The 11,627-nt window shown below is 41.1% G+C and overlaps 1 protein-coding gene across 1 annotated transcript; it reads right to left on the bottom strand.

Annotated features, from left to right (window-relative positions):
* Positions 1 to 8,954: 8,954 nt before the first annotated feature.
* Positions 8,955 to 11,303, bottom strand: LOC140855715 (pentatricopeptide repeat-containing protein At5g66520-like). The gene has a single exon (XM_073252205.1). The coding sequence runs from the start codon at positions 11,194 to 11,196 to the stop codon at positions 9,889 to 9,891; it is 1,308 nt and encodes a 435-aa protein (XP_073108306.1). The 5' UTR covers positions 11,197 to 11,303; the 3' UTR covers positions 8,955 to 9,888.
* Between the last annotated feature and the right edge of the window lie 324 nt (positions 11,304 to 11,627).

The raw sequence follows: 11,627 nt of genomic DNA, 5'->3' as shown, positions 1-11,627 counted from the left end.
CATGCATGTTGAAATGCGATTAAATTTATTAGCATCTAAAGCACAATATAAAATATTCATGGCTTTAGCATTGAGTTGAGCCATTTTCTTATCAACCTCATCCCATTCTCTTTCGGATTTGGTTGATTCTACACCATCAATTATCTTAGTGGGTATGTGTGGTCTATTAACTATGATCTTCACATATCATAATTAAGTTCTTAAATAAAAATTTTTATCCAAGCTTTCCAATAGGTATAGTTTGACCCATTGAAAAGTGGAGGTCAATTTGTCGACTGCCCCTCGGCTAGTGAAGCACCAACTTGAGTTGCCATAGATCTTTAGCTCTTTGATGGTTAAATCAAATTAGAGCTAGAGCACCGAGCTCTGATACTACTTATTGCCCAACTATGCAACCCAAGAGGGGGGGTGAATTAGATTTTTAAAATTTTAAAGTTAATTTAAAACCACAAGGATTAAGTAATAATAAGCAAGTTATATGTAGTAAGTGATTTAAGCTAAGTGTAGAAATGAGATGCAAGAATGCAAGAAGATAAAGAAATTTAGATAGAGAGCAAGTAAGCACATCACAAACAATCAAGGTTTATAGTGGTTCGGTGCCAACCTTGCACTTATATCCACTCTCCAAGCTCCTACTTGAGAATTTAAATCTACTAAAATATATTCAACAAGAATACAACGTCGGTACCTCCGACTCTAGCTATCCCAAGCTAGAACACTTATTTTTCGGATACAAACCAACCCAATACAATCTGATTCAAGGTTCGGATCAACTTATCCAAGTTTTGAAACCCTCCCAAAATAAAATATCAAGACAAAAACAGAGTATAAGAGTTAATGACAAAGAAATATAAGTTTAGCTTCTTTAATGAGCAAATAAAACTTTAAGTATACTTTATACAATAAGAAAGAAGTTTTTCTGATTTTTCTCAAGATTGTTGAAGACTTGAATGTGCTCTTGAGGGATTGGTGAACTTGAAATGAAAGCTTATTTTGCTTGAAGAGGACTTTTTGCTTAGAGCTGAAATGAATGCTTGAATCTCTTATGTTTTTCCCTCCTTTAAGTGCCTTTATATCTTCGATAGATGCTAGAGAGAAATCTGAGCAGAATTAGAGCCATTGGAGAGCTTTAAATGAGCATTAAATACGGTCAAAACGAGCTGAAAAACTAGTCGTTACGGAGATTTTTTGTCACAGGGGTCAACTCATAGGGTCATCTCCTACATAGGGGGGTCGACCTCTGTGGCGCAGAACAGAAAGTGACTGTTCTGTATCTTTGGCTTGCACAGACAATAGAGGTCGACTCCTGGGGTCGACCCCTAGCACAGGAGTCGACTCATAGGGTCGTCCCCTTTGGGTGTGCAAGCCAAAAATAGCATGCTGTTCGGCCCCTTTTGATAGGGGTCGATCCTTTTCTTTAAACTTAATTTTCTCTCAAAATATATATCTAAAAAATATAAAATTACCTCTATTAGGTCGATCTTTTTCTTTAAACTTGATTTTCTCTCAAAATATATATCCAAAAAATATGATTACCTCCAATAGATCACAAATCTTCTGCTCTTGCTCTTGAGACTTTCGAATCAGAACTTGATAAAATTATGATTTTATCCCTGAAATACAATAAATCTTTTTTCAAGTCAAAATCATTAGTAATCCTCTCAAATATTTTGTAATCATCAAAATCAATTCATAGAGCAATATCCTATCTCTACATTTTTTGAGATTACAAGTTTGTTCCTTGATGAATCATATGTGAAAAAGAAGCTTTTTGCTGATAATGCAAAGAATGAAGCAATTGAAACTATTATCACTTGATTATCAAGACTTATTATTTTAATTTCTTCTATTTATTTAGACAGCTATTTTTTTTTGTTAATTATAAGTGTTTATTTTTTATGATGATACTTATAAATTTAATTGAGATTTGAGAACTTAATTTTATTTATATTTGAATATTATATATATGATTCAATTTTTCATATATTTTTATTAATATGAAAATATTATATATGTTTAAATATTAATAAAAATATAAAATATTTAGCCGCACCTGTATCATGATTTTTTTAATTTTTACCATATTGGTGTATCCGTACTATAAAGTATCCGAACTGCATATCAGTATCTATGCATCCTAGTTATATTGTATTTTTTGGAAGAAAATGATAATGAAGTAAAATTTAATTAGATTTTTCTTCCAGAGACCAAAGATAACATGATTTGGTTTATTTCTTCTTCTTCCTGTTTGGAAGCAGGGGGTGGGGGGAGTAGTGTGGTAGTTTGGAATCTCTGCATGACTTGTCCCATCACTTAATATAAAACCATGAGGTTTTCAGTTGAATTATGTCTCTTTATTTGGACGAAAAATAACTGAAGGACAATGAGGCAGATCTGGAACATTGAAATCATTTGAAAATACTCAAGGAACTTTGCCAGTAGTAGTTTGATATTATTTTACACATTGTTTTGGAACTCAATTTAAGTGTTCTAGTGCTGCTGTATATGAGCAAGGAAAGATACAAGATGTGAGTGTTGGATTTATTATTTCTAATCATAATCATTAACTTTCCCAGGGAAAAGCATTGGAATATGCATCATAAGGTCATCTAAATAGAAGTGTTATAAACTAGAAACATAAAATTACATGATGCAGAAACATATATTATTATCATAACCCAATCTTTTCCCACCAAAAATAGGTGCAACTGTGTGGTGCAACTATAATTCACGAAGGCTCAGTTGATGTGTTGAGCATGGTTTCAATAAATCAACTCCAGTTCTTTGGAATTGGTGCTAAATTTCTTATAATGAAATTTGTACTGTAGACTCTCCCCAAAACCTACGGGGTTGGCTGCTGAGTTCAGAAACCAACTTAATTTGATGGTAGTGTTGGCTAATAAACCAAAGAACAATCCAGAAGTCGTACCCAAAAAACAAGAATGCAAAATTGTCCGCGACTTCCGCCCAATCAGTTTGATGAATGGAATCTTCAAAATTTTGTCCAAAATGCTGAGCATCCATCTATCTAAGCTCACTGGAGACATCATTTCAGATGATCAAGCGGCATACAAAAAAGTGTTGGGTGGATGTCTGGCCAAGACACCACCTTCCTAGACCTTTTCGATACTGCGCGATGCAGCAAGAAGAAAGAAGAAAAAAAGAGAAAACAATCAAATACGTGGATCAGCCAAAAAAGGGCTCACCTTCATGGGGCATGCAAACTTCACTATGAGAAAAGAAATATTACAAGAGGAGATCTCATTCTCAACCCTCGTACATCCAATTTCTTCCTCACGAAAAGTTCTCCCTTACAAAAGCTCTCTCTCTTGGAAGACCTCCCTGAACCCCTGAAGCGATCGCTGTCCACTGTCCAAGAGTCCTGCTCCTTCTCTCCTCAACGTCGTGCATCTCTCTATTTTTCTCTATGGGTTCGGTCTCTACTGAAGCCCGTGCGCATCCAGGAGATCACCAGCCACCACACTTCTGTTTCATGATCACAGCCTTTTAAAGGCCTTAAGGATGTGATAGATTAGGTTTAGGAGTCCTAATCAAGCTCAAAACAAGCCCCGGACCGTCGAATCAACACTGCAAGCTTCCCAGAACCGTCCGATCATGACCAATCCATGGAATAGTACCGTGGACCGTACGAAATATGTGAAAAATGCCCACGCGGTCCACGCGCCCGGCCATGGACCGCCCAGTCCACTGTGGATCGGGAAAAACGAGCTCCCAGCGGTGCCTGGGCCTGGGCTGGCCTGCGTGTGGGCCTGGGCCATGCCTGCACGGCGCGCATGGGCCTGGGCCGCACCCCAAGTGCCCAGGCCCGGGCCGGCCCACTCGCCCGGGCCAGGCACTGCGTGCTGGGCCACGCACAGCTGTGCACTGCCGCACGCAGCCACGCCGCCGCCGCTCCGCCGGCCCACTACCGGTCGCCGGCGGTCCTCCGCCACTTCGGGTTCCGTGTCGATTTCTCTCGCGCGTATCTTTTTCATCCGAGCTCCGTTTGAGGTGGTCTTGGTCTCATTGGACTCCATTTTTCGTCGCGGACCTCACTTTGGGCTCGATGTGGACCGAATCTCTAAACATCAAATCCTAACAAAAAGGACGTCAGATAAGTGATAGTTTCTTAGCAGCAACAAAAATTCTTTCTTATAATCAAAGGATGAAAACTCCAGATATCCTTCCAAAATTAGACTTCAAAAAAGCCTTCGATTGCGTAAGTTGGCCATTCCTACTTGAAGTTTTAAAGGCAAGAGGATTCAGTGACAAATATTGGTGCAAGTGGGTGGACTGCATTCTAACTACAAACAAGGTTGCTCTTCAACTCAATTTCAATCTATTGAAATGGATAAAAATGAAACAATGCTTGAAGCAAGGAGACCCACTATCCTCCATTTTATTCATTCTCGTAATAGACGTTCTGAATCATATCCTCAAGCTTACAGCTAGAATGGGGCTCATATCTGGTGTAGGTTCACCATCCGTCACTAGAAAAATTACTTGCTTGCAGTATACTGATGATATATCTTATTCTCTGATGCAAGTCGCTAGCATGTTCAGCACCTCAAATGTATGCTATATGCCTTCGAAATGCTATCCGAGCTGAAAATAAACTTTGATAAGAGTACACTTTACACAATTAACTTACCACAAATCCATGCCATGAGATATGCAGCGATGTTGGGATGTAAGCTTGTAAATTTGCCCACCACGTATCTTGGCTTTCCTCTGTCAATTGGCCCCATGAAAGCATTTGACTGGAACTTCGTACTACAGAAGGTAGATAAGAAACTGGCGTCTTTGAAAGGTAAGCTTCTATCTCTTGGTGGACGCCTGTCCTTGATTAATTCAGTATTGTCAGCCTTGCCTTCATATTGGATGTCAAGCTACCTTCTTTCCACAATGATGATCATCTCAATTGACCGAAGAAAAAGGAATTTTTTATGGAGAGGGGATAAGCAATGCAATGGAGGACATTGTTTGGTAAGTTGGGAGAATGTTTACAAACCAAAGAAGCTCGGAGGTCTGGGTGTATTAAACCTTAGACTTTTCAACAAATGCCTACTTCTTAAAAGATGGAATGTTAATACAAAAACATGGAAAATGTTAATACAAAATGAATACTATGGTGACAGGAATGCTCTTGCATGCCAATACCGCGATCTTTGAAGGCATACCAATCTTGGAAGAATATTCTAAAGGTCCGCCCCCTGTTCAGCACATGCACTGAAAGCAGAATAGGAAATGGAGAATGAACTTTCTTGTGGACTGACTACTCTACTGGTTTGAAGGAAATTATATGCAAGATCTATTTCCAAACCTCTTCAGGATTACTCTTACACCAAATATCACTGTCCATGAATTCCTTCTTGCTGCTGACAGACAACACAACTTCTATGATCCCCTTAACTCGGCTGCTAGATCAGAGTTCAATCGATTGCAGACTCTTTTAAGACCCATTCGCCTATCTTCCGATGCCGACGTTTTGCATTGGAGATGGACAGCCAATGGCATCTTCTCCGTCAGCAGCGCACACAACTTCTTTATTTACAGTGGTATGATCTCACGGTTTCCCAAGAGCATTTGGTTTCTGCATATTCCGGCCAAGGTAAAAATCTTCATGTGGCTTACCTTTCACAACAAAATACTCACTGCTGCTAACCTACGTAAGCGTAAATTCCCAATGCCTGATCACTATCCTCTGTGCTGCTCTATGGACGAAAGCGTTGACCACCTATTCCTTGCAGGTTTGGAATGTGATCAGCCAGCATCTTTCTCTACCTCCCCGACCACATAATGTTCAAGGCCTCCTGGGTGAATGGATGACTAATTTCAAAAGAAGAACCTCTAAACAGGCAATACTTTGTGTAATTTCTGCAATTATGTGGTGTCTGTGGAAAGAACGAAACAAAAGGGTTTTTAGATTTGAGGCATAGTCCTCTGGAAAGACAATCGAGACAGGATTAGCAGTGTTAAAAGACTGACTTCAGGCTGCTAAATCGTGGAAACAGGAGCCTACTGCATCCCTGTTTAACTCCCTGAGGTGCCTGTTGTCAGAGTAGAACAGAGCTTGTAGCACTTTCAGATTTGCAGATCACAACTCACGTCCAGTTTGACAAAGATAAGAGCTGCAAACAAATCATTTATTGCTTACCCTAACTCTCTATGTCAATGATATCTGAAGCCATAATCAGTGTCTTCAAATATGCAACCTGAAACTCTGAAGTCCACAACCCTGTTATTACAGTTTTTCAGAATCTGTAATCTGAATTTCTGTAATTTGATAACCTGTAAACCTGTCTCTGCAGCTACCTTTGTTCATCTTAGAATTGAGCTTCCTCAGCTTGATTCATCACTCTATAAATATACATCATGCTCAAATACATTCTGGGTGGTATCACCGCCCATTTCGTCAAAAAAAAAAGAACAACCCAGAAATCCCTAGATCTCATAAAAGGGTCTAGTGGGCAGAGAATGTGGATGATAAGGAACAATTCTGTTCTCATCTTTTTAGACAGAAACTATAGATGCAGTAATCAAATTGAAGATACAATTTCATATAATATCATTAGCAATTTCTGGTTCAGGCTTTACGGTCTGCTTGGATGCGCAGGAAGAATTTATCATCAGCAATTTCACATAATATCATTAGCAATTCCACAGCCCAAAGTGGGGTCTTTGAAGCATGGAGGCATGCGAGAATCTTCCTTTCTTAGGTTTTTAGCACGACAAAGTCCTCTACATAGAATTTATTTGTAACTAATCATTTATGCGCTATACCTACACCTGCGCTGCACTTACAAGAGCTCTGTCGCGAGGATCAAGTACTTGAGTATAGTAATTAATATTTACTGGGAGAACGAGTTTGGTGAGAAAAATCTCCATATTTCATTGCCAACATATTTCTCTGGGAACATATCTCTAACCATTTCTATCCTAGCAGGTCGTCTAGCTCCGGTTGTCATACCCAGGCCAAGGAGAACTTTTTTTGAATAAATACTGAGTCCACCAACAGGTTGAAAAAATGCATCTAGACTATGGGCATGCCAATCTCTATCTGAAAGAGATTGGTAAACCACATTTCCACTTCTTGAAGGCTAAAAACATGGTCTTGAGTATTGCTCATATCGTCTAGAACATTGCTCCGTCACCCAATTTAGAAGATTAAAACCATGTGAACATGCATTGATTATCTTGTCCTGTTGAATCATAACTATGAGGTTGCATTTGATGCATTGCCAGACAGTCATAATCTGGATTACCTGCAATCTAGATAGATTGTCAGTAATGTTGATTACTGTGTTTGGTACATACAGGTAATATTGCAGTAAAATTATTGCAAATCTTAATTGACAGATTTGGTATGACAATCAGATTACTGATAATATAACATCAAATTTTTAAAATACCACTATTATTAGTTTAGCATTTTAAGATATTTATTTAATTTTTTAATGATAAAAATTATTATATGAAAATTTTTATTTTTTAATTAAATAATGAAATAATTTAATTTTTTTTATTATTTTTAATACTTGTTATTATTATTTTTATTACTTTTATTTTTATTTTTTTCCCTTCTAGTTCCTTCCCCCGCACACCACACCCTGACCCCCCTTCCCCCTCCCCCCCACCCCCAGCCATCCGGCACCGCCCCTTGGTCGTCGCACCTCTGGCACTGCCTCCCAACCGTCCGTGCCTCCTCCCACCCTCCCTCACCATCCTCTGGCCCCCCGGCGAACCCACACCCCATACCCTTGCAGCCGCCTCCACCAACGTTGCTGCCTTCACCCACCCACGTCGCTGCCTTCACCCACCCCACCAAAGGCCGTGCTGGTGGAAGAAGATGGCGAAGGTCAGGAAACAGATGGCCGAACGGCTATCTCCTTTTTCCACACACAGTCATCCCCTTGAGACCATCGGATCTCAATAGACCAGTGGTTCCCTCTTGATTGTCGACGGCCGCCGTCAAGGAGACGACGGCGGCCCGCCAATCAGTTGGTTTTCGACCACCGTCTGTCGGATTTTGTAGAGGATGTTGGTTTTCGCCCCCCTCTTTTCGCTACCCATCGTGAGGAAGAAGATCATGGGATAGGTGGTGGCGGTGGGAAGGACAATGGCGAAGGCCATAATGGTGGCATAGGAAGCGGCCCTGCCGTCAGAGGCACGGATGAGCGATGGGTGGCGTCGCGCAAAGAGGTGGGGAGGAGAGACACGAGCAAGCGATGGGTGGAACCGCATGGGAAAGGGGGAGGGAAGGAGAGCAGTTTCGTCCAAAAATTTTATTACAAGATTATCAAAATAGTGGTAATCTGGATAGCCACCTTTCCTCTTAGTAATTCAAATTACCTCATGAGAGATAATCTGGATTGTTTGATAATCTAAATTACCAATCCCAAAAGCATACCAAATGTGGTAATCTGATGGGACCCCTTTAAATTATCAGTAATCTAGATAGATTGCTAACTACCAAACGCAACCTAAAAGCTTGGGGCACATGGACCCATGCATGAAAACATTATTGGGTTCGATGGACTGGTTTACTTAGGCTAAATTTAAATTGAATGAGGTTTGCATTTTTTTTCTTTTTATGTAAATATTTGGTAAAAAATCTTCATATAAGTTCATAGCAGAAGTTTTTACAATAAGTTGCACCTCAGACACTCTTTCTTGAATCCTTCAATCTCCATAATTAGCTTGTTGAGGAATTCTATATGTTAAGCTTTTCTTGATGGTATCTCCTAAACAGGACATCCATGATATTCATAATAGGTTTTCTAAGAGAGAATTTTTATGTTGCACCTGGATTTAACTTTTCTTACATTCATCCTCTGCAAGAATTAAAGGTTTTCCAACCTAAATCACCCATGACCAAGGATTCTTTCTTTTAGAAAGACAGGTTTAGATACGAGAGAGCACTTCTTAGCACAGAAGATGGTACACTGCACTCTGAAGCCCATAACTTTTTGTCTCCATTTATTTTCTTGTAAAAATGGTGCGCCACAGTATAAGTACAGCTCTTCACCACGATGAAAACAGAATAACTAATGTAATCCCAGGATTCATTTGTGGAAATGTAATGAAAATCCCACATAGAAACACTTGGGCTCTATCATGACTTTTTTCACAAATGGGTGTTTTCACCAAGATTTTTGCTAATCATTGCAGGGAAATTTCTTTGTACACCACCCGCATGTAGAAAATCTGACATAGAGTGCATCATCTCGCCCGATTAGACCACGTAACTATCACTTTCCAATGCGCATTTAATGTTTGAAGTTTCACTTATTCGTTTGAAATTTTGAATGATGAAAACACAATTTCTCTTCTGAAAAAATTATGACATCCTATGCCAATATTTAATATTTTGCATTAAAATTATAATTTTTTGTACATGATGTCATAATTTTTTCATAAAATATCATAAAGAAGAAAATTTTTTAATGACAAAAATATTTCTACCAAAATTATGACATCCTATAGAAAAATTATGATATTATGTACAAAAAGTCATAATTTCAACGCAAGATGTTATAATATCTATACATGATATTATATTTTTTCTAGAAGAGAGTATTTTCGTCATTCAAAATTTTAAATAAAAAAAAATTACGGATATTAAATACACATTAGAAAGTGATGGTTATATGGTCCAACCGAACAAGACGGTATGCTCCACATCAGATTTTCTATACCGCAGGCGGTGTACAAAGAATTTTTCATCGTTGTAGTTCTCTAATCATCTCAATTCATGCAGTGCCTTCTCCGCGTTCAGCTGGTGTTGGGCTTCCAAAATCAGAATCCATCAACCAGCAGCACCTTGAACTTTCCAAACAATCTCAATAGAACCAGACACCCCTGGCACTTCCTAATATTGGTTCTATGTCACCTTATCTTCTCTTCTACCTCAATGAAACTAGACCCTCTGCTCTTCTTCACACTATGCACATCCATCAACTTCCTTACTCGTTCCACATCGTTCCACCTATGCCCCAATGCATACAAATCAGAGATTAGCGTGTAGACTCCGCCATCTTCATCAGGGATCGTCATGCTCAAAACCTTCTCGATCCCTTTCTCTGCGATCTCAAAGTTCTTATACTCCTTGCAAGCTGCCAGAAAACAAGTCCACACGATGATATTTGGTTCCATTCTCATACTCTCGATAATAGCATAAGCATCCTCCAACCTCCCGGCCTTGGCGAAAAGATCGACCATGCAACCATAATGGTGAATTTGTGGCTTGTAGCCAAATTCTTGGACCATGCTACAGAAATACCTCTGTCCCTCCTCGATCAGTCCTGCATGGCAGCAGGCACTGAGGACCCCAGTGAATGTTATCTCGTTGGGCCTCACGCCCACCTCCCTCATTCTGTCGAAGAAGGCAACCGCCTCCTTGCCGTGGCCGTGCATGGCCAACCCGCAAATCATAGCCGTCCAGTGCATAACGTTCCTCTCCCGCATTCTCTCGAATACACGGAACGCGCTAATCAAGCAACCGGACCTGGCGTACATGTCGATAAGCGACGTCCCCAGCTGGACGTTGATCTCGATTCCATTCTTCACGGCATACGCATGGATGGATTTTCCCAGCAACTGGAGCGAGCCCGTGGAGGCGCACCCGGAGAGCAACGTCACGAGCATCAGCGAATCGGGCTTCAGGTGGCCAGTCTTCATCATCTCCTGGAAGAGCTCGAGCCCCTGGGTCCGGTGCCCGGCGTCCATGTAGCCGCCTATAATGGCCGACCAGGAGACAATATCTTTCTCCTTCATGCTGTTAAAGAGCGAGCGGGCTTTGCTGAGGCGGCCGTGCCTCGAGTAGCAGGTGAGCATGGTGTTGGCGGTGACGATGTTCCGGTTGGGGATTTCGTCGAACAGGAGGCGGGCGATGGAGAAGGAGGATAATGCATAGTTGTGAAGGAGGGCGGAGGCGACATGGACGTCGGTGAAAAGGCCCGATTTTAGGAAGTAGGCGTGGAGGTGGGGGACGGAGGAGGAGGCCTTGAGGGTGGAGACGGCGACGTGGGTCTCGAAGGGGTCGAAGCCGGGACGGCGGCGTTGGAACCTGAGCTTAAAAAGCCGCAGGGCTTCGTCGGGGCAAGAGGGCTTCCGGATGGCGGAGGCGGAGGGGAAGAAGTGCGAGAGGGGGGCGTGGGCTAAACGGAGGAGCTCCTGGCTTTGGGGCGCTGCCATCGGATATCATTGACGTGGCCAGACTGCAGGCTACACCATTGTTGCTGAGCGTGAGTGGGTCTGGGGTCCAACAAAACCCACTCGCGTGCTTACCGGTCCTGATCGGCAGCCGCAAAATAGCCATCTAGTTTGATGGTATAACTTGAAAAATCAAAAAATTACACATCACTCAATTTGACTTGTTGGTCTTTCTTGATACTTAAGGATAAAATCTGGAGCTTGCATTACATATAGATTTGTTGCGGCCAACTCCCCATCGCCTATCGTCAGTGATGAGCACATGCAAAACAACGTCCATACAGACTGGATTTGTATCCGATGGAGACCCTCCGATGCTTAAATCAGAGTGGAAATTGACGAACAGTAGATTTCAAATATTCAATGCATCAGAGCTCTCGCCAGAAGTGGCTTACCAGTGCTATTCCCTTACC

Source organism: Elaeis guineensis, chromosome 2 (assembly GCF_000442705.2).
Source record: "Elaeis guineensis isolate ETL-2024a chromosome 2, EG11, whole genome shotgun sequence".
NCBI classification, from domain to species: domain Eukaryota; kingdom Viridiplantae; phylum Streptophyta; class Magnoliopsida; order Arecales; family Arecaceae; genus Elaeis; species Elaeis guineensis.
Note: the sequence above shows the minus strand (reverse complement) of the source record. Positions and strands in the feature narration are given on the sequence as shown.